This window comes from Bubalus bubalis, chromosome 11, assembly GCF_019923935.1.
Source record: "Bubalus bubalis isolate 160015118507 breed Murrah chromosome 11, NDDB_SH_1, whole genome shotgun sequence".
NCBI classification, from domain to species: Eukaryota; Metazoa; Chordata; class Mammalia; order Artiodactyla; family Bovidae; genus Bubalus; species Bubalus bubalis.
The window spans coordinates 63,046,833-63,070,061 of NC_059167.1; the positions used below are offsets into that span (position 1 = coordinate 63,046,833).

The window sequence follows — 23,229 nt, forward strand, 5'->3', positions numbered from 1 at the left end:
ATCTTAAAAAAGTGTTTAAGAAACAAATTGTTCTTAAAATTCTGTACTCTGGATTCGCCTGCTGTAACTTATAATTGCCAATAGCATATAATTTTAGTTTCCATTTTAAAATGTCTTTCCTGCCTTTGGTTACTTGATTATTTTATCTCTGCTCCTAAAATGGCTATGTATTTATATTTGTCTTAAAAATTATATATAAGCAAGAAATACTTCAATATTTTTATGTTATATATGTACTTAATTTGTTCATACTAAACATATTTTTTGTAGGCAAGATTGATAAAACTCTCAAACAGCAGCACATGGAAAGTACTTATGACAGAGAATGTTGGCTTTCTCGTGGATAAATGTTATTGTCTTTCTTCATACCACACAAGCTGAAATATTGCACACAAGTCCAAGTATTGTGGCCTACAAGACCATTTTTGATCTTGTTCCACCTTGTTCTTGCTTATCTAGCCTTCTATACTTCATTCACTGTTCTAGTCACACCCACTATAGACATGCCCAGGGTCTCCATGTTCTTGATTCCTCCAATTAGAATGCTACTTAGATAACATGGCAGGGTTCTTCTTAACACTGAGAACTCATCACCTGAGAAAAGCTTTCCCTGACAGATCTATCTGAAGTAACATCTCTTCCCTTTCAGTTACTCATCCCTAAAACTCAGTTTTTTTGTTTTTATTTTTTTCTACAGCACTAAAATTATAAAATTATCTTATTTGTATATCTGGACATAAACTCAATAATTATAGTTACTTTGTCTTTTCAATAACTCACATGGTGCCTGACACATGGAAGAATCTCAATGAATATATTGAGCCAATATTCCCATGAAGATGTCTGGATTTTTAACTAAGGAATGTGTGCTTAGTCACTCAGTTGTGTCCTACTCTTTGTGACCCCATGGACTAAAGCCCACCAGGCTCCTCTCTCCATAGAATTCTCCAGTCATGAATATTGAAGTGGGTTGCCATGTCCTCCTTCAGGGGATCTTCCCAACCCAGGGTTTGAACCCAGGTCTTCTGCATTGTAGGTGGATTCTTTACCATTTGAGCCACCAGGGAAGCCCAAGGAATAGTTAAAATTATTAGTAAATCCTGAAACACTCTCTACAACTCTTCTTTTTCCCCACTAAAGAAAGCTTAGTGAAATGTGAATGAGAATGATATTAAAATTAAATCAATTTTAGTGTATTTAATTTATGAACTGTTGATGATTTTCTTGTTGTAATTTTTAATTGATTTCTAGTCTAATTTCACTGGGTGGGAAAGTTTCAGTCCTTAGAAGTTGAGACTTGCCTGTGATGTACTTCCATGAATGATCCTTATGCACCCACAAATTGTGATTCCAAGATTGTTGAGTTTCAGTTGGGTCATATTTGTTAATTTTGTTGTTCAGGTATTCTACATATTTCCTGACTTTTTGTGTCTGCTGTTCTAAAAGCTGTTGAGAGAATTTAGTTAATGTCTGTGACTGTGACTGTGGATTGGTCTCTTTCATCTTCATTTTTATCAATTTATGCTTTATATATTTTGAAAATATATTGCTAGAACTTGCACAATTAGAATTTTTATATCTTCCTAGTGGATTATCTGGAGAAGGAAATGGCAACCCACTCCAGTATTCTTGTCTAGAGAATCCTGTGGACAGAGGAGCCTGGTGGATTGCTGTCCATAGGGTCACACAGAGTCGGACATGACTCAAGCGACTTAGCATGCATGCATGCATGCATTGGAGAAGGAAATGGAAACCCGCTCAGTGTTCTTGCCTGGAGAATTCCTGGGACAGAGGAGCCTGGTGGGGTGCTGTCTATGGGGTCGCACAGAGTCGGACACGACTGAAGCGACTTAGCAGCTGCAGCAGCAGTGGATTATCTGAGCGTATTATCTTTCTGATATATCTTCCTGGTAAGCTATCACTCAGAAATGTACTACTGGCAGTGTTTCTTGCCTTATGTCTGTTTTGTCTGTCATCAATGTAACTATACACGCTTTCCTTTGGTTGGTGGGCCTCTTTAGCGGGTGGGGGAGGGTAATAAATATTCATCTCTTTACTTTCAAACTTCATATTTGCAACACATTGCTTACAACCAGAATATAGATTTTGTTGTTGTTTTAAGCCAGTGGATCTATCTTAACTTTTAGTACATTTAATCCAATGACTAATATTGATTTTTTTTTTTTACCATGTTAGGCTCTTCTTTTATTTTATTTCTCTCTCTTCTTGCCTTCTGGGTTTATAAGATATTTTAATTATTTCATTTTATCATCTATTTAACTAAACTTTAAAATTATCTGAATACCTTTTATTGGTTACCTTAAAAAATTACACCATGCATGCTTAATTATTACTTTAGCTCTTCTTCAAGAATGATAGAACTCTAGAATAACTTAGCAATATTTACCCTTTTTATATTTTATGCTATTTTTTGTCTAGTACTCTAATTCTACATATATTTTAAAATCAACAAGATTTTTTTGTCCTTTGAAATAATCATTATTCATTTAAGTTTACCAATATATGTCCTTTTTTCCATGTTGCGTTGTTTTTTATGTGTAAGGAAGCATTTGAGCTTCAGCTTTTGCAGTTGGATATACATGTGTTCTAGCAACATTTATTGAAAATGTTTTTCTTTCATCACTGAATTTCCTTGGCACTTAAATTGAAAATCAGTTGCCCCTATGTATTAGAGTATTTCTGAGCTATTTATTCTGTCCCATTGATCTATATGTTTTTATTTAAATACCACACTGTGTTAATTTCTATAGATTTATAACAAATCTTAAAATGAGAAAGAATAAGTCCCTTAACCATGTTCATCTTTTTCAAATTGTTTTAGATGTTTTCACTTCTTTGCATTCCCACTTAAGTTTTAGGATCATCTTGATTTCTGTGGAAAGTGTGATAAGATTCTGAGTGAAGTTTTGTTGAATCTGTAGATCAATCTGAGATATTCAAGTTACAGAATGGAGGATAATTGATATTGGCAATGTATTAATACCAAGCAAAGAAAAATCTGATCTGCTCCATTTTGGTTTTGTCTATCATGTGTAGTATTGTTCTATGAAAATTCAAGAGCATATGTAAGATTTTTCAATACCATTTTTTAATTTTTTAGATACTGCTTAGAGTATTTTCATGTATATATGGATATTTATCATAAATGGATAGGAAGCTAATCATTTATTTAAGAAATTCTCAAGGGTTTCTTTAAAACAAATACCTCTTTGGTTAAGGGGTGCGTGCATGCTCAGTGACTCCGTTGCATCTGACACCTTGTGACCTCATGGACTGTAGCCCACCAGGCTTCTCTCTCCATGGGGTATTCCAGCCAGAATACTGGAGGGATCTTCCTGACCCAGCCATCAAACCTGAGTCTCTTGCGTCTCCTGCATTGGCAGGCCACTTCTTTACCACTGCACCACCGGGGAAGCCAGCTTTTGGTTTTGTTTATCTACTGGTCCATAGTATGTTTACTTTTGTGCAGAAACACAAATGCAGATGCCTACTAAACTATCTGGTACTATAAATATGTGATCTGTGGGGGCTAGTATGAAAATAATAACTGGTTAGGCTTTCTGTGTACCCACTCCAGTGTTCTTGCCTGGAGAATCCCAGGGACGGGGGAGCCTGGTGGGCTGCCGTCTGTGGGGTCGCACAGAGTCGGACACGACTGAAGCGACTTAGCAGCAGCAGCAGCAGGCTTTCTGTGTATGCCCGCTTTTTAGAAAACAATATACGACCTGTTGCTGCCAGAGTTCTATATCTGACCATCAGGGTTGCCATTTGGAAGTTCTGCTTGAGTCCACAGTTTTTTCAGGAGGGGAGGACACATATGATAACATTACTACTTTTGTATAATTGCGAATATAGGGAATTATAGAATAAGCAGGATTTCTCTAAAAGTTATCTTGTATGAAAAAATTAGAATTAACACACTGATAATTCCAGGGCTCATTCCAGCCTCTAGGGCACATTTTTATAATACAGACACATAGGATGTAAAGAACACTTATTTACAGGGAAAGAACATTTATTAACCCATGAATTTATTTGATAACAAACAGCATTCTCTTTAGTACTTTCTAGCTGCACTGGAAATTTGGAAGCATGGTGAACTGTGATCATCCAGGAAGAGAAAGGAACACAGTAGATACAGCTTGTGGTCTCTATTTTTACAATGATAAAACAAAAATTTTATGTAGGTTCTAATTTACGAAGTTAATCATATCTAGATTTTCCCTACATTGAAACGTAACCCAAACATTTCTAAGCAACTATTCAGAATTGTGTAATTGAAATGAAAGCATCGATTATTTGGGGTATGTATCATAGTTGCTTTAGATTTAAAATTAACTTTGCTTTGTATCTTTAAAATGCTTCCCAATATTGAGGTTTTTCTTTTTCTTTTTTTTGCCTTCCTGTAATGGCTTTGCAGTTCTTTATTTTTTTTTTAATTTTATTTTATTTTTAAACTTTACATAACTGTATTAGTTTTGCCAAATATCAAAATGAATCCGCCACAGGTATACATGTGTTCCCCATCCTGAACCCTCATCCCTCCTCCCTCCCCATTCCATCCCTCTGGGTCGTCCCAGTGCACCAGCCCCAAGCATCCAGTATCGTGCATTGAACCTGGACTGGCAACTCGTTTCATACATGATATTACACATGTTTCAATGCCATTCTCCCAAATCTTCCCACCCTCTCCCTCTCTCACAGAGTCCATAAGACTCTTCTATACATCAGTGTCTCTTTTGCTGTCTCGTACACAGGGTTATTGTTACCATCTTTCTAAATTCCATATATATGCGTTAGTATACTGTATTGGTGTTTTTCTTTCTGGCTTACTTCACTCTGTATAATAGGCTCCAGTTTCATCCACCTCATTAGAACTGATTCAAATGTATTCTTTTTAATGGCTGAGTAATACTCCATTGTGTATATGTACCACCGCTTTCTTATCCATTCATCTGCTGATGGACATCTAGGTTGCTTCCATGTCCTGGCTATTATAAACAGTGCTGCGATGAACATTGGGGTACACGTGTCTCTTTCCCTTCTGGTTTCCTCAGTGTGTATGCCCAGCAGTGGGATTGCTGGATCATAAGGCAGGTCTATTTCCAGTTTTACCAATACTTTTCTTTTTGCTTATCAGGCTACTGTGTATGTATATGTATTCTTATGTGTTAATGATTTCTTAGACTGTTGTTTCCAAAAAACTGCTATGTGTACTTTATAAGGAAAAAAACTTTCCATTTTAGTTTTGTTTGTTTTGGAGCACTGCAGTGATATTTTGATTTATTTTCATAGACCCTAAGTCCTCTGTGGCTACATAGTGTAAATAAGATCCAGTTAAAAATGATTGAGATCTGTTTTGTACAAGGTTCAGGCACCTTTCTATCAGAGATACAGAGGTTACTAGGCAAGGCTCCTCCTAACTTTGATATTACGGGGAGAAATCAAAGAGAACATTCAAGATGGAAAGCATAGCATGTATAATATACAGAACGATGGTAATATCTTCAAAGATTGGCCACCCCTCTGGTTGGCTGGAATAATGATTGGTATATGGGGGCAACAGTGGACCACAAAGCTGAAAAGATATATTGGGACTATATATACTGTGGATGGATTCGAATGACAGATCATAATCTGCTTATTTTTAATATTAGAGAATTACATTTGTTTTAAAGATATATGTTTTGCTGTTCAATAACAATGTCTTGTTTTTAATAAAATAGAATTTCTAAGGTAATGGGATACATCTGCCTCACATGCACATTCATACTAAGTTAATAACTATATCAACTTGAATTGAATATTTATTTTACCATACAGTAGAAATATAGAACCTTGACTGTACCTTTTTATAGATCATGCTTTCAGAATGAAATTGATCTGTGTTCCTTAGGTGGATATGAATTAATAAGCATATAAGTCTAAGAGGAATAATTATGCTTTTCATACTTGCACTCACTTAATACTGGGTGTGCTGGACAGCATATATTGTTATCTATTTAGAAGTAAATAAATAAATTAACTTTTAGAGCTAAAAAATGAGTGTGAATTGACTTTTTTTCTTTTTATTAATATATGAAAGTATTAAAAGAAAGTTCAAATTCCTTTTCTAAGTAAAATAGCAATACTGTTTCAGGTTATGGGTATTATTTCATTAGGCAATAATCACCTTTGGTAAGGGGCTTCCCTTTATTTAAAAAGTAGTTTTAAAAGTTTAAATCTGTGTGTTTCAAATAATCTTGTGAATATTAAAGAAACTTGTACTTAAATTTTACAAAATACACGTATTTTTGCTATTTCTCCAGAGCTTTTATAAAGATGTTCATGACATCATCTTGTGCATTGTAATTACACCATCTAATTGCAAGACTGAACATATTTACATCAATTATGTAATTAGTTATAATTAGGCTAATTAGACTAATTATACAATTAGACAATGATTAACTGAAAATTCCTTTTTACAAATCATAGAAATTCACATGAAAATATAAATCATTTTAGTTCAACCCAAATAATTCTGCATTCATATGATAGCTTAACCTTGGGAAACGGTGGACCTAGAAGTCACAGTAAGTTATTTCTCCATCCCATCTGTCCTTCTCATGTGTTCACTTTGCTGCTATGATCTGCATAAGAATTAACTAGGATATGCTATACATAAACCATTATATTTATTGAACCATATCTGTTGGTCTTTAAAGTGTAGGAATTATCTCAAAAGTAAAGTTTTAAAAACTCACTATTACTATCACTACCTAGTTTATAGTCTTTATTTTTAGATAACATAAACACTAGCAGCATTTCTAACCACAAGAACTCAAGTATATATAATATTTCAAGAATGCATTCCCTACAAGAATGACCTCTATTTTAACGGCCAGAGCTTCATTGCTATTGGTTTGAATGTACTTGATGGTTTCATCAGTCCCTTGGGGCTTGCTTCCTATTTACCTTTGCTTACTAATATTGGACTGTTCAACTCTTCTGTGGATGGTCCCTAACTCAGCTTCTTAAGTCTATCGTTCATCTTACCCTAATATTAATATTTTTTTCATTCTTACTATTAAAATTAGAGTCAACGTGGTTCAGAAATTTTTACTGAACACATTATGTTCAGAACAATGAGTTGGATCTATTCTTTTATTTTTTAAAATGTTATTGGACTACAATTGATTTACAGTGTTGCATTAGTTTCTGCTGTGTGTGTGTATGTGTGTGCTCAGTCATATCTGACTCTCTGCAATCCCATGGACTGTAGCCTTCCAGGTTCCTCTGTCCATGGACCTTTCCAGGCAAGAATACTGGAGCAGGTTGCCATTTCCTACTCCTGGAGATCTTCCCAACCCAGGGATTGAACCTGAAGTAAACCATCTTTATGTATGCATATATCTTCTCTCCTTTGGACATCCGTCCCACCTCCCATCCCATACATCTAATTCATTACAGAGCACTGAGCTGAGCTCTTTGGGCTTTACAGCAGATTCTCACTAGCTATCTATTTTCCAATTGATTATTAAAAAGTTAATAAGTTTCCAATTGATTATTAATGTGGCAAGTATTATAGAAAGGGCGGAGAAAGTCAGGGGAATGTTATAAGAAATACAACATCATAAGCAAAGGGTAGAATGTGTGGTGGGAAAATGTGGTCTAATTTTTGTAGATTTTATGTTTTTGTACATTTTATTTTTGAGTCATTATAATTATACACTATGAACACCTTACTTCTTGTAGAATATATCAGTGGGAAGACCAATTTTAAGTACATCCTGTCAATCAACATATATTTATTAAGCAATGATACAAAAGGCTCCCTATTCAGTATTCTGAGTGATATAAGATGACTCTGCCACTACGGGTCTCATGTTTCAGTTAAAGAACATGTCAGCACGTTGAGTAATAACTTACAACCAAATACTAAAGAATGAGTTATAAATAGATATTTTTGGTATAAAAATGTAATAGAAGTTACAAAGAAAGAGAATTTACTTCTGAGAAGGTCAGAAAAGACTGCTTGTTTGACTTCGTATGAATAGAATGCTAGATTTCTAATTTAAAAAAATAGATATGCAACAAAGGTTTACTGCATAGCACAGGGAACTATAGTCAATACCTTGTAATAATCTATGATGCTGCTGTGCACCTGAAATGTTGTAAGTCAACTGTACTTCAATAATGTATACAATATATTTACAAAAAAATAGACTTTACAGAGTAGATACAACTTTTTTTTAAACTGCACTTCAGTTTATTGCAACTTAAAAAGATTCATATGGAGTAGTTTTCTTTAAAAAAAACAGTAACAGTTTAAAATTATGAAAAGTCATCTTAAAATAGTGATGAACTAACTTGGTGTGAATAAATATTAAATAAAAATAATAAATGAATACATAATAAATTAGTTTGTGTGAGGAATAAGGAAAAAAAGTAAAAATTTTCTTGGACTGCATGGAGTATCAAATGAGCCACTGAAGGTTTTTGAAATAAACTTTCAGAGTAGGAGAGCTATTCAGGGTTTTCTAGCATGACAATCAGAGAAGGCAATGGCACCCTACTCCAGTACTTTTGCCTGGAAAATCCCATGGATGGAGGAGCCTGGTGGGCTGCAGTCCATGGGGTCGCTAAGAGTCAGACACAACTGAGTGACTTCACTTTCACTTTTCATTTTCCTGCATTGGAGAAGGAAATGGCAACCCACTCCAGTGTTCTTGCCTGGAGAATCCCAGGGATGGGGGAGCCTGGTGGGCTGCTGTCTATGGGGTTGCACAGAGTCAGACACAACTGAAGTGACTTAGCAGCAGCAGCAGCAACATGACAATGACATGATGATGATGCTTATGGTGGAAGTATGCAGAGTGATTAGAATAAAGTAGAACAGCAGTTCTCAATAGTAGGCAGTACATTACTTTAGCCAAAATAGACACTCAAGCTGTGTTTGTTAAATTCATGGTTGATGAGGGTCTACAGCAAATAACATGGCTACAGATTGAAGAGTAAAGGCCATTTATAAAGAAAAAACTAAAAAATAATCTAAGGCATTTGATGCCATTGAATGTGAGGTAATGAGATACAATGAAGAGTGAATTATGACAAGAGTCTTGAGTCTGGAATAGGGGAAAATGATGGTGGTCATCATTAAAATGTAGCAGAATGTCAGAAGAGAAAATTTACATGAGGTGAGGCAGTAAGTATAAGTAGAGTGCAATGATGAGCTCATTGAGTTTGTATGACCTTCTATGTATTGCTGATGAAAATCTTTGTCAGGCAGTTATCAAAATACATAGATGAGGTCAGAGGTCAGAGTTATAAATAGAAATGGTGGGCGAGGACATTCATAGAGAAGTCAAGGGGAATCCAAGAGAGAACAAATTCAAGCTGGAAATGAGAGACAAGTCTAACTTGTTTGTTGGCAAAATATGAAGTGGCTTTTTTGGGGGTGGGAGCTCTGTATTGCAGGAAGAGTAGAAGTCAGTAAAGGAAAATAACAATAAAAAGAAGAGTCAGAAAGAATTAGAAAACCAAGATAGAATATCTTAAGAGATGCAGATGGGATGTGGAGACACTCAAGTACAAGAGTGTAATGTAATGGCTAGCAAACATTGCAACTAAAAAGAAAGGAAAATTTTGGAAAAGCAGAATTTCATTAATTGCAATACTATTGGCCATTTTTCCAAAAGTGTGTGTGTTTTGGCTTAGAAATTTGTTAGGTATCTATACATAAATGCTAATTGAAACCATGATAATGCATCAGATTGGTCTAGAAAAGTAGTAATAGTAGAAGTTTGCAGACTAAAATTTGTATACTAGAAAATAAATGTAACCAAAATGTCTCTAAATTATTTTATTTATAGTTTTTTACCTACACACAAGGTGCTGTCAAAATAGCAAAGGTAATCTAAAGTATTAGAGGGAAGTGGAAAAGTATACACACATAAAAAGGAAATGAAGATTTATTAAGATTTATTAAATTTTAACAAAAGAGATTATTAGTGACACTGAAAGTTTCAGTGAAGTGTTGAAAAAATATCCAGAAAATATGGATTAAATATAATTTGCCAGTGGAAACAGAAACAAGGAACACTGGCAGAATATAATCAATTCTATGTAAATAAAGCGACTTTATCATCAAATATGCATCTAAATGGCACCATTTATTCTTTTATATATTTAAGAATTGTTATCACTGCCTGGCTCATTTTAGAATACTGACTATATTTATTAATGTCTATTGAATTCATATCAGATGCCAAGCAGAAATAAATTCTGGGGAAATAAATATGTATAAGCAAAACGTTGAGTGGTGAAATATAAGTATTCATAGTACTTTTAATTGCAAAAGAATTTGTTTAAAAAGTATCTCACCTATGATAAATCCTCTGCTAGGTGCTTAGGACTGGAGAAGGAAATGGCAACCCACTCCAGTACTCTTGCCTGGAAAATCCCATGGATGGAGGAGCCTGGTGGGCTGCAGTCCATGGGGTCGCTAGGGGTCGGACAGGACTGAAGCGATTTCACTTTCACTTTCACTTTCCTGCATTGGAGAAGGAAATGGCAGCCCACTCCAGTGTTCTTGCCTGGAGAATCCCAGGGACAGGGGAGGCTGGTGGGCTGCCATCTATGGGGTTGCACAGAGTCAGACACGACTGAAGCGACTTAGCAGCAGCAGCAGCAGGTGCTTAGGACATACTACTGAGAACAAGACAGACATAATCTCCCCCCTTACTAGCAAGGGGGGAGTATGGCAGAAAATAAATCCATTACCAAAATAAGTGGAAAAAAGAAACTGTGTTATAACAAGATATAAGCAGACCTCACAAAAAAGGATTCCTCTTTTTCCAGAAAGTAAGGAAAGACTTACCTGTGGAACTGAGGAGTGTTGGGTTTGAAGAATGAGACAAAATTTGCTATGCATAAAGTAAGGAACAAGGCATGTGCAGAGGGTCTGTGGCCACAGGAAACTGAATATGTGGAAGGCATTAGGAAAATGAGAGGAGACAGGAGAGGCGAGGAAAATGCAGGTCACAAAGGCTTGACAGTCATGTTAAGAATTATTATGTTTATTTTTAAGAACAATAACATGGCATTCTTTTGATTTAAGCAGAGAGAGGGCATAATCAGATTTCCATGTTAAAAAAAAAAAGTCCTGATTCTAGATTAGATGATCAAAGTTGCTTGGATTCTTAAGCTATACTAAGCACAATCAAATTTCTCAGCTGAATGTTGGGCTTAGAGTATTATATTTAAATATAAATAAAAGAATGTTCAAGATTGGATGTGTTGCAAGGTCAATAAGAGAATCTGAGATGGAGATACTGAATATAAGAATATGAAATAATAATTGAAAATCTAAGATTCCTGTTGCTAAAAAAGAATGAGAGAGTAGATTTAGAGGAAGAGACTTGAAGTCTATTTCGGGATATGTTGAGTTTTAGGTATCTACGAGACATAAAAATAGACAAAATTCACGTAAAAACTTTGCTGTATACATCTGAAATTGAGACAATTCTGGAATAGAGATAAAGACTTGAAGAAAAAGACAGGAATATAGGGCTTGCAGTATAAATTCATCAGCAAGGATAAAATCATTTAAGGAAATTTTATAAAGTGTGATTAACTGTGGAACAAATAGAATTCCAGAGAATACCAACAGTCAAGTGTTAAGGGAAGAAAGAGAAGTAAAGAAATCTAAGCAATGATATTCAGAGGTACGAGGAGGAAGATGTAGTATCTTGTTCAAAAAATTATCTGAGTCAATTGGCTCTAGTATAACATACTCTTCCTCTATGCTTTCTAACTAAGCACACTTTTATATGCATTGTATATAGATAATGTGAAAGCTCTGTAATATATTGAGAACATGTTTTAAATATAAATTCTAGAACAACACATACTGACTCTTTGTATTTTCTGTGGGGTGTATTTGCATCTGCTTATACAGAAAAAATGCAATGTCTTTCATACAAAAAAAATTCAAGATATGATTATTATTTATCCTAGAGAGGAAAATATTGTTTTAAGGTGTGACTGTTTTAAGACTGAATTTTACCAATGAATGAAAGGAGTTAGCCAAATGCCTATACACACTGAAGAATATTCATTTGGCATTTCGAAAACACTGTGTACCTGCCTATGCTTTTTTTTTTTTTTTTTTTTTTTTTTTTTGCGGGGTGCGGTTCTTTTCTTTTTGTTGGCAAATGAATAGGCCATGTCTTACGTATTAAATCACTAAGTATTCTGATTCTTTTGAATAATGTATGAAAGTATTGCAATTTTTAGGACTTGAATGAAGTCCTTAAGTAAAATAAAAGAAACACATGGTTCTGTACAGATGTTATCTGGAAAAATTAACATTTTGAAAATTGCTATACCAAATAAGATGTCATTGGGAGACATTTTTACCATCTCCATAATTAAGTTACTTGTGAAAGGAACTATTTTGAGAGATGCATTAATAACTTTAGCTGGTAAAGAAAAAAATCCCAGGAGACCTTATTTGAATTGGGCAAGTTTTTTTCATCATCTTATTGTTGTTGGTGGTTCTTTTTATCTTTTGCATAATTTCAGTGTTTTTGTATGGGCTTTTTGGTTCATCAAGAGTGGATAAGACATTTTTGGCAACTTGCCTAATTTGAATCTATCTGCAATCCTGCAGATTTACTCAGGAGATTTAGACTTTAAAGTCCTGAATGTAAAGTAACAAGAACAAAAATAATATAAAAACATCATGAATACTCTTTAAATGCAGTTTTAGATCTATCATCTGCCATTGCTCCATATACACAAAATATTTATGTATATAAATTTAATTATCTACTGTTAGATTGACTTCATTAACTTTGTTCTACCAACAGTGTTTCATTTATTGTCTCATCTTCAGAATCGTTTTCTTTCATAACATTTCATGTTGAAGTCTGCATAGATTACACTGTTTGTTGAATAGACTCCGTTATTAAGTACACTGTTCTGATCTTTGCATAATAATTTGCATGACTACCACCAGAAATAGATCCTCCCCTTAGGAAGCTGGTTTGCAAAGAAATGGTTATGAATTTTCATTGCTGTTTGTTAGCTTTTATCTCCAAGCACATGGCAGTATGATTTTTAAAAGCAATATATTTTTAAAATTTAGGGCATTTTTCTTAAATAAATGACAATCTTCCATATTCTGATAATATGATTTAAAATACAGTGTCATGATTCATCCATTTATTAATTCGGTTACCACTAACTTTTTCTAATGACTTTTTCTACATTTTCAGGGTGAAACGAAGATCTTAAAACTAAAGAATCTTCGACCACAGGACTATGCTAATTATAGCTGCATTGCTTCAGTGAGGAATGTATGTAATATCCCTGATAAGATGGTGTCATTTAGACTTTCCAATAAAACAGGTATGGAACTGCAATCTGAATGTTTTATGTTCATTATCCACAACAAATGTTTTAAAAGTCTCTATAACTTTTTAACAGACCAAACGATTTCTATAGTATATGTAGGAACAGTGTCTTTTCTTTCCAGAAAATTCTGTGATACATGAAAAATTTTTATAATTGGAAACTGTAAAATTTAACTGCAATAGGCTCCCCTGTAGGGCATTTGTTTATATAGAAAATCAAATTATAATTCCTTAAAATAATGCTTTCCTAGATATCACAAATCAGCCTATATTTTGTTCAAAGAAATTTCAGAGAAATACTAGATTTTTCATATGAAAATTTATGCTCCAAGTTGCTAAAGTGTTTTGTGATTCCAAAGCTGAGTAAAAGAGCCTTTCCCTTACTACGTTTAATGTCAAGAAAGCTAATTGGTAATTTCAGGTAGGTATTTTTAGGAAATTATTTTTGTAGAAAATGTCAAAACATTAACAAGATTTCCACTTAAGTTAGCCTGTGTTTAGTAATATAGACCTCAGAATAATTGCAAACATGTTGAGAAGAAATGCTTGAATGAAAGAGCAAAGAGAGAGCATGTGAATGAGCTACTTTTGTAAGTTTGTATATAAAAAAATCACCATAATAAATTAGAATTTGAATGGATTTTGAGAAATTTTCAGTGGCAATTAATGAGTTTTTGATCCTGTGTTATTATATTAAAAGTATAGTACTTTAAAAAGTGCTTTACCCATTAACAAAAACCTTGAAAACTGCAGGTTTTGGTTTTCTTCAGTTTAGGTCCTGGGTCTGCCACTTATTAGCTCTTGTTAGATCTTGTTGAGCAAGTCACTTTACTCTTCTTTGCCCCAGTTTCCTCATAAACTCATAAAGTTATAGGAAAGGATTTATGAGTTAATGTATAAAGAATATGGGACACACTTATTTGTTCCTTTGACAATAAGCTAGTAGTCAGCAACTCCATCTACTCATTTGGTAGAATATTAAATCTGGGGCTTTTTGGAAAGATGAAAAAATTGTGTGCTCATACTTTTACCTGTAAAAGGTTGGTTTTCATTCCAATCCCAAAGAAGGGATGCCAAAATGCCAACGAATGTTCAAACTATTATACAATTTGCTCACTTCGCATGCTAGCAACGTTATGCTCAAAATCCTTCAAGCTAGGATTCAGCAGTATGTGAACTGAGAACTTCCAGATACACAAGCTGGGTTTTGAAGAGTTGGAGGAACCAGAGATCAAATTGCCAATATCCTTTGGATCATGGAGAAAGCAAGGGAGTTCCAGAAAATCATCTACTTCTGTTTCGTTGACTATGCTAAAGCCTTTGAGTGTGTGGATCACAAGAACTATGGAAAATTCTTAAAGAGATGGGAACACCAGACCATTGTATGTGTCTCCTGAGAAACCTATATGCAGGTCAAGAAGCAACAGTTACAATCAGACATGGAACAACCAACTTGTTCAAAATTGGGAAAGAAGTACAACAAGGCTGTATATTGTCACTCCGCTTATTTAATTCTATGCAGAGTACATCTGCTTTTTTAACTTCCATGCTGGGCTGGAGGAAACTCAAACTGAAATCAAGATTGCAGGGAGAAATACCAACAATCTCAAATATGCAGATGATACTACTTTAATGGCAGAAAATGAAGAGACCCCTCAGCTCCATCCTGGATGCCTGAACCATAGTTACTCCATTTTGATTTTTAAATGCATCCTTTTTATTAATGATTAAGGCAAAGGTACAGTGCATGTTGACAGATGATAAGACAGGCTGTTCTAGTTCAAGCCAGATCATGTGTAAGCCAAGCTGACTTCACCATATCTCAATGTGTGTGAATATTTCTTCAATTCAGTGAAATGAGGAATAGCATGATAGTGGATATATTATTACTTATGTTACAGCCTTGCATTTGAGAAGTGCTTTATTAATTTTAAAAGTATTTAATGCTTATCATTTCAGTTTACCTTTATAACTACTGAGATGTAAACAGGTGGGGTTTTTTAGTCACGTGTTTTCCCATCATCTGACACATAACAAACTGACCTACAGCAATTAAAATATTTTCATTTGGACCTACTATATATCACAAAGTACTCTGCTCAGAACTGTATAATAACATATAAGTGGGAGAAGAATTTGAAAAGAATAGATATATATGTATACCTGAATCATTCTGCTCTACACCTGAACCTAACAGAACCTTGTTCATCAACTATATTCCAATATAAAATGAAAATTAAAAAAAAAAATTTTATTTAAGAAGTATCCTCATTGGGTTGTTTTGAGGATAAACTGAAGTAAGACATACAAAAATTCTTAAAGATTAAAGTACAATAAAATTGCATTTTTTTATGCTGAACATAAGTGTCATTTTATTACTTTCCAATTTCCACAGCTAAGAAGGGATGGAGATAGGCTTGGTCCCAATGTTTGAAGGGTTATTTTAAAATAGGAGACTGACTAGCTATTCAGATCTTTTTGTGAATCTGAGAAAATGAACTTAAATCTCAGCCATAGTGTTTTATTAGAAATAAATGATTTATCCTAAAGTGGAAAGGAGAAGATTATCACAAGAAGTAATAGGCTTTCCAACTCCTAAAGTCTTGTAAAGCAGCTGGATGGCTATTTCCAAGTTAATTTTTAACAATCATTAGCTCAGAAAGCAGAGATTTGACTACCTGTCCCATGAAGAACACAAGATCACTTTCTGGTCCATTATTTTTTAAGCAAAAATATTATATGTCTAGACTGAACAAACAAAGTATTATTCTCTTTTATGAATATTTTGAATGTTCTCTTTTATAAATATTTCACAAAATTTAGATTGACAGTCATTACAAAATGAGCTTCAGAGTTATGGTAAATAATCGAATAGAAAAATATGAACTAGTACCTTGTTTGATTCTGTGTTGACATAGTCAGGTATGTCATGTGCCTGGTGAATTTTTGAATTTTTCATATTCAAATCAGGTTTGCTTAAGCACATTTCCCCTCTGGTTGTGCTCAAAGTTAGAAGAGTCCATGAATTTCAAATAAGTTTTCATCATCTCCATGCAAATTGGTCTGTAAACTAACAAATAAGTCCATAGTTTTACTACCATTAGGAGATCCTAAGTCACCACTGCCATAACCAATATGAGAGTCAGGTATTTTTAAGTTTTCCTTCTTGTGAATCTCTAAATAAAAAGTTCTCACACTTCTTAGTGTACACAATGTCAAGGAAAATGTGTAACTTATTGAGGGAAAAGATATTCTATTATAAATATTGTAATGTTTGGTTAATCTCCTTTGTAATATACTTAAGAAAGTATAACTTTGGAAATATTAATAATTTTTGTATAGAGATCAAATACTTTACTAAAAATGTATATTTTGTATAGACAAAATTTCATTTAAATATCTTTATAGTCAAATAAACTTTTAAATTTCAATCACTCTATCGATTGGACTTGCACAATGCCCAAATGATAAAGCATGTGAAGATGGAAATAATGTCTACTGTGGATGAGGGTTTCTAAAAGGTTTTGCAGCAGAACAATTGCATTGTGTAGTATAGATTCCTAAGCCTATTCCACACCTACTGAATTAGAATTTCTAGGGAATGACCTGGCAATGTATACATTTTAACATATATAAATGCTTTGGAAAATAAATGTCTTTATTGTCAGACTGTTTTCCATGAAACTCTTAACATTTGTGAATAGAAACTCCCATTGATAAAAATCAATATTCTAGACCTGCTTAAAAAAGCAACTGCTAGGTGTCATTTTAAAAGTCAGTGTCATCTATAGATTTACCAATAATGTGTTTTCTTAACTTTCTTATGAATTAGCATCATAGTAGAGCTTGAAATTATATATCAGTCATGGAGTATCCAATCATTTGTTGATCTCTGTTGACTACTTGCTATGCTATGAAAAATTTTCTGTTACATAAATATTATTATTATTTATCATACGAATCTAGCTGTCTTAGACCTCATCATGAACAATTCATAGAATTTTATAAAACATAAGATAGCATGTTTGTTGATTTTCAGTTGTCATAACCTCATAGCAAGGTCTAAAAATCATTTTGATAGTTTTTCAACTCCCTTTTGGAAGAAAATGAATATTACATTTTGATTGGTAAATTCTTAATGTCCTTGTATTTTTCATAGTTTATTAAAATAAACCTGTTCAAATTTGAAAATTTAGAATATTAATAAATGAAAGTATATTTTTAAATATCATAATTATGGTAACTATAAACTGAAATTTCTCAGATTATGTGTATTTCTAACACGAGGACACCTATAAATTATAATAAAACAGATTTAATTTATTTTAATATATTTCAAGCACTTATATGTTGATGACATGATTTCAAACGCAAATAAGAATTAAGCATGTTATTTTAGGATGAAATACATATTTTGTACCTACTTGGGAGGTTATGATGAATTCCATAAAGAAATAAAACAGGTGGGGCTAATTTTACTAAATTATATAGGTCTTCTGATTCAGTCTGCTCAAATTTGGCATTTATAAAATTATCCAATTAGGATGTTTTCCATAAATGTGTATTACATCTAGGAACCAAGTCATCCCCAAAATATTACTGACTATAGAAATACGGGAAACATCTACATCCTCCTTCTCTTCTGCTTTCTCTCTTTCTTCTTTCTCCATTTTTTTCCTCTCTAATCTGTCCCAGTAAATTTTACCGTGGAAAAAGAAAGAGGTTAGGAAACATCTGTTCCCTTCATTATATAACCATTATCTGTTCTTATTATTTTATATAACCTGTAGAACAGTTGTAATGCTCAGCAATTTCTGTGAGACCTAATATAAAATGTTGTGTATGCTGTGATCTATTCATGGTAGTTCTCTTCTATGTTTAGAGGAATTTAAATTATCTAAGTGTTATGATTAAATAAATAATACTTCAGTTATTGGAATTTTATGGAGTTATCTGTAATAGGAATAGTGTGGACATAAGCACCTTCTCTTGTAAAATAGTATATCCCATTCTCATATATAACTAGTAAAAAGATGAAAGGAAATGACTGGGAGTATATTTATGAGTACTAACCTCATAAATATTTCTTAGCCGTGTGTATATTTGAACTTCTTTCCTTTAGGTGAGCTCCACAGCATCTAGCCAAACAGGTTATTAGCACCACTTATTAAAAGAAAAAGAAGAAACAGAAGGAAGAAAAAGGAGAAGAAGTGTAAAAAATGTTTTATTTTTTTATAGTAAAATCTTGGGAATATGAATGCTTTAGCAGATTTTTTAAAATTATACATAATGCAGGTTTTCTAAACAACAGTATTTACTACTAAAGACACCAAAAGAATACAAGCAATACTAGTACAATATTAATGATAGGCCATATAATTAGAGAATGAGATGTTTCCTACAACTCTCTTGCATGAATTTTGAAGTTCAAAAGCCTAAGGTTCATATTTGTTTTTCTCAAATTAGAGATTTTATTTAGCTTCTCTAAACTTGTTTTTCCCCTCTTTAAAATAGAGATGACACAGAGATCCATATTATTTTGTTTTATAGACTGTAAATGCCCTTAAATGAAAAACTTTTAGAGATTCCAGCACATAACAAATCCAATAAAGAGTAGTCATCATTGGGCTGTTAACCTTGATAATGGAGATAAAGAATAAAATCGGTATCATCAGTAATCATGGTGAGATGAGGACAAGAATCTTAGATTTTTGCTAGGATATGGTATATAGTTTCAGTCATTGATTACTAGTCTTCAAATAAAAATTACTTTTATCAGTGGATAAATTAAGTACTACTATTTTCCAGAAAAATCTATAAGAATGAATACTTCTTCTGTCATATGTCCATCAAACTATAATTGACAAAATGTTTATCAGAAATATAAAATACTATTGTGTGAAAGTGATAAGGAATTAAATAAACTTGCACTTTTGTTGATATGTAACAGATTTTTCGTCTGTGTGCTCCATCATTTCCTATGGTAATTGAACCTATATATGCCCTATCCTCATTAATGTAGCTTCATAATATGAGCATACAGATCTTGAGTATGCAGTGAATCTGGGGACAGAAGCAATGGTCATTATGGGGCTTCAACTTTGGTCTGTCTGAGACTATTTTCTGAATAACAATGTGACCTAAATTTTCCAAAATTCTATTACTATAGTAACAGGAAGTATGCATATTTCTGGGATCTCTCTACACCTGTGCATTTTATTGTCCTAGCAATGAATTTTTCAAGTTCACTACATCCAAAGTGAACTTAGACTGTGAACCCTTATATACAATATTCCTCATAAACTATTAACTTGTCCAGAAGACATCATAACTCAGATATAGTAGATAGCTAAGCAAAGATTAAAAAAGAAAAAAAAACAACTGTTAATCAAATGAAAGGCAACACTATGATAAAAGGGTATAAATTATTGAAATCCCATTTTTAAAAGTGAAAGTGTTGGTTACTCAGTCATGTCTGATTCTTTGCAATCCCATGGTCTATAGCCTACCAGGCTCCTCTGTCCATGGAATTCTCCAGACTACTGGAGTGGGTTGCCATTCACTTTTCCAGTTGATCTTCCCTACCCAGAAATCAAACCCAGGTCTCCTGCATTGCAGGCAGATTCTTTACCATCTGAGCCATTGAAGAAATATCATTGAAGAAATATTGCCTTACAACTTAACCAAATACTTTGAAGCATGTCAAATAGTCTGTATTTTAGCAAACATCTAGAACAATTCATTGATGATATTTCCCAGCTTTACACAGTTATTCTTCAAATGCTATTAAATTATAATTATAATTAAACAATTTAAAAGTTATTTACAAGAGTAAAGGAGTTCAAGTCATGTGATATTTCTTTCAGCAAGTTGGATGAGATCATGCTAAAATAAAGTAATAGAATTTTTACACTTTAGAACAATTAATTTTTTGTTTTTTTTTGTTTTTGTTTTTCTTAAATTTTATTTTATTTTTAAACTTTACATAATTGTATTAGTTTTGCCAAGTATCAAAATGAATCCACCACAGGTATACATGTGTTCCCCATCCTGAACCCTCCTCTCTCCTCCCTCCCCATATCATCCCTCTGGGTCGTCCCAGTGCACCAGCCCCAAGCATCCAGTATCGTGCATCGAACCTGGACTGGCAACTCGTTTCATACATGATATTTTACATGTTTCAATGCCATTCTCCCAAATCTTCCCACCCTCTCCCTCTCCCACAGAGTCCATAAGACTCTTCTATACATCAGTGTCTCTTTTGCTGTCTCATACTCAGGGTTATTGTTACCATCTTTCTAAATTCCATATATATGTGTTAGTATACTGTATTGGTGTTTTTCTTTCTGGCTTACTTCACTCTGTATAATAGGCTCCAGTTTCATCCACCTCATTAGAACTGATTCAAATGTATTCTTTTTAATGGCTGAGTAATACTCCATTGTGTATATGTACCACCGCTTTCTTATCCATTCATCTGCTGATGGACATCTAGGTTGCTTCCATGTCCTGGCTATTATAAACAGTGCTGCGATGAACATTGGGGTACACGTGTCTCTTTCCCTTCTGGTTTCCTCAGTGTGTATGCCCAGCAGTGGGATTGCTGGATCATAAGGCAGTTCTATTTCCAGTTTTTAAGGAATCTCCACACTGTTCTCCATAGTGGCTGTACTAGTTTGCATTCCCACCAACAGTGTAAGAGGGTTCCCTTTTCTCCACACCTTCTCCAGCATTTATTACTTGTAGACTTTTGGATCACAGCCATTCTGACTGGTGTGAAATGGTACCTCATAGTGGTTTTGATTTGCATTTCTCGGATAATGAGTGATGTTGAGCATCTTTTCATGTGTTTGTTAGCCATCTGGATGTCTTCTTTGGAGAAATGTCTATTTAGTTCTTTGGCCCATTTTTGATTGGGTCATTTATTTTTCTGGAGTTGAGCTGTAGGAGTTGCTTGTATATTTTTGAGATTAGTTGTTTGTCAGTTGCTTCATTTGCTATTAACTTCTCCCATTCTGAAGGCTGTCTTTTCACCTTGCTAATAGTTTCCTTTGATGTGCAGAAGCTTTTAAGGTTAATTAGGTCCCATTTGTTTATTTTTGCTTTTATTTCCAATATTCTGGGAGGTGGGTCATAGAGGATCCTGCTGTGATGTATGTCAGAGAGTGTTTTGCCTATGTTCTCCTCTAGGAGTTTTATAGTTTCTGGTCTTACGTTTAGATCTTTAATCCATTTTGAGTTTATTTTGTGTATGGTGTTAGAAAGTGCTCTAGTTTCATTCTTTTACAAGTGGTTGACCAGATTTCCCAGCACCACTTGTTAAAGAGATTGTCTTTAATCCATTGTATATTCTTGCCTCCTTTGTCAAAGATAAGGTGTCCATAGGTGCGTGGATTTATCTCTGGGCTTTCTATTTTGTTCCATTGATCTATATTTCTGTCTTTGTGCCAGTACCATACTGTCTTGATAACTGTGGCTTTGTAGTAGAGCCTGAAGTCAGGTAGCTTGATTCCTCCAGTTCCATTCTTCTTTCTCAAGATCGCTTTGGCTATTCGAGGTTTTTTGTATTTCCATACAAATTGTGAAATTATTTGTTCTAGCTCTGTGAAGAATGCTGTTGGTAGCTTGATAGGGATTGCATTGAATCTATAGATTGCTTTGGGTAGTATACTCATTTTCACTATATTGATTCTTCCAATCCATGAACATGGTATATTTCTCCATCTGTTAGTGTCCTCTTTGATTTCTTTCACCAGTGTTTTATAGCTTTCTATATATAGGTCTTTAGTTTCTTTAGGTAGATATATTCCTAAGTATTTTATTCTTTCCATTGCAATGGTGAATGGAATTGTTTCCTTAATTTCTCTTTCTGTTTTCTCATTATTAGTGTATAGGAATGCAAGGGATTTCTGGGTGTTGATTTTATATCCTGCAACTTTACTATAGTCATTGATTAGTTCTAGTAATTTTCTGGTGGAGTCTTTAGGGTTTTCTACGTAGAGAATCATGTCATCTGCAAACAGTGAGAGCTTTACTTCTTCTTTTCCAATTTGGATTCCTTTTATTTCTTTTTCTGCTCTGATTGCTGTGGCCAAAACTTCCAAAACTATGTTGAATAGTAATGGTGAAAGTGGGCACCCTTGTCTTGTTCCTGACTTTAGAGGAAATGCTTTCAATTTTTCACCATTGAGGATAATGTTTGCTGTGGGTTTGTCACATATAGCTTTGATTATGTTGAGGTATGTTCCTTCTATTCCTGCTTTCTGGAGAGTTTTGATCATAAATGGATGTTGAATTTTGTCAAAGGCTTTCTCTGCATCTATTGAGATAATCATATGGTTTTTATTTTTCAATTTGTTAATGTGGTGTATTACATTGATTGATTTGTGGATATTGAAGAATCCTTGCATCCCTGGGATAAAGCCCACTTGGTCATGGTGTATGATCTTTTTAATGTGTTGTTGGATTCTGATTGCTAGGACAATTAATTTTTAATTTTAGATTGCAGATTTGTAGACCTTGGCTTAGTACTTAATAAAGTTCTATTGTTCTAGTGAAACTTCTGAGAAATGTGTTATTATAGATAATAATTCAGTTGCTGGAAATGCACTTTAAGGTTCTTATAAGGTTTTGAACTTGCCATGTACAACTTGTAGTTTGGAATATTTTTATGATCATTCACTGACAAAGTTGATTTATTTATTTATTTATTTTTAAATTTTATTTTATTTTTAAATTTTACATAATTGTATTAGTTTTGCCAAATATCAAAATGAATCTGCCACAGGTATACATGTGTTCCCCATCC

The 23,229-nt window shown here is 33.7% G+C and overlaps 1 protein-coding gene across 1 annotated transcript in view; it reads left to right on the top strand.

Moving 5' to 3' along the window:
• MDGA2 (MAM domain containing glycosylphosphatidylinositol anchor 2) overlaps nucleotides 1-23,229 on the top strand; it is a 912,048-nt gene that overhangs the window by 551,129 nt on the left and 337,690 nt on the right. The window contains exon 5 of the mRNA XM_025295819.3: nucleotides 13,284-13,416. Within this exon, the coding sequence (XP_025151604.2) occupies nucleotides 13,284-13,416 (133 nt within the window). The remainder of the gene's footprint in view (nucleotides 1-13,283; nucleotides 13,417-23,229) is intronic.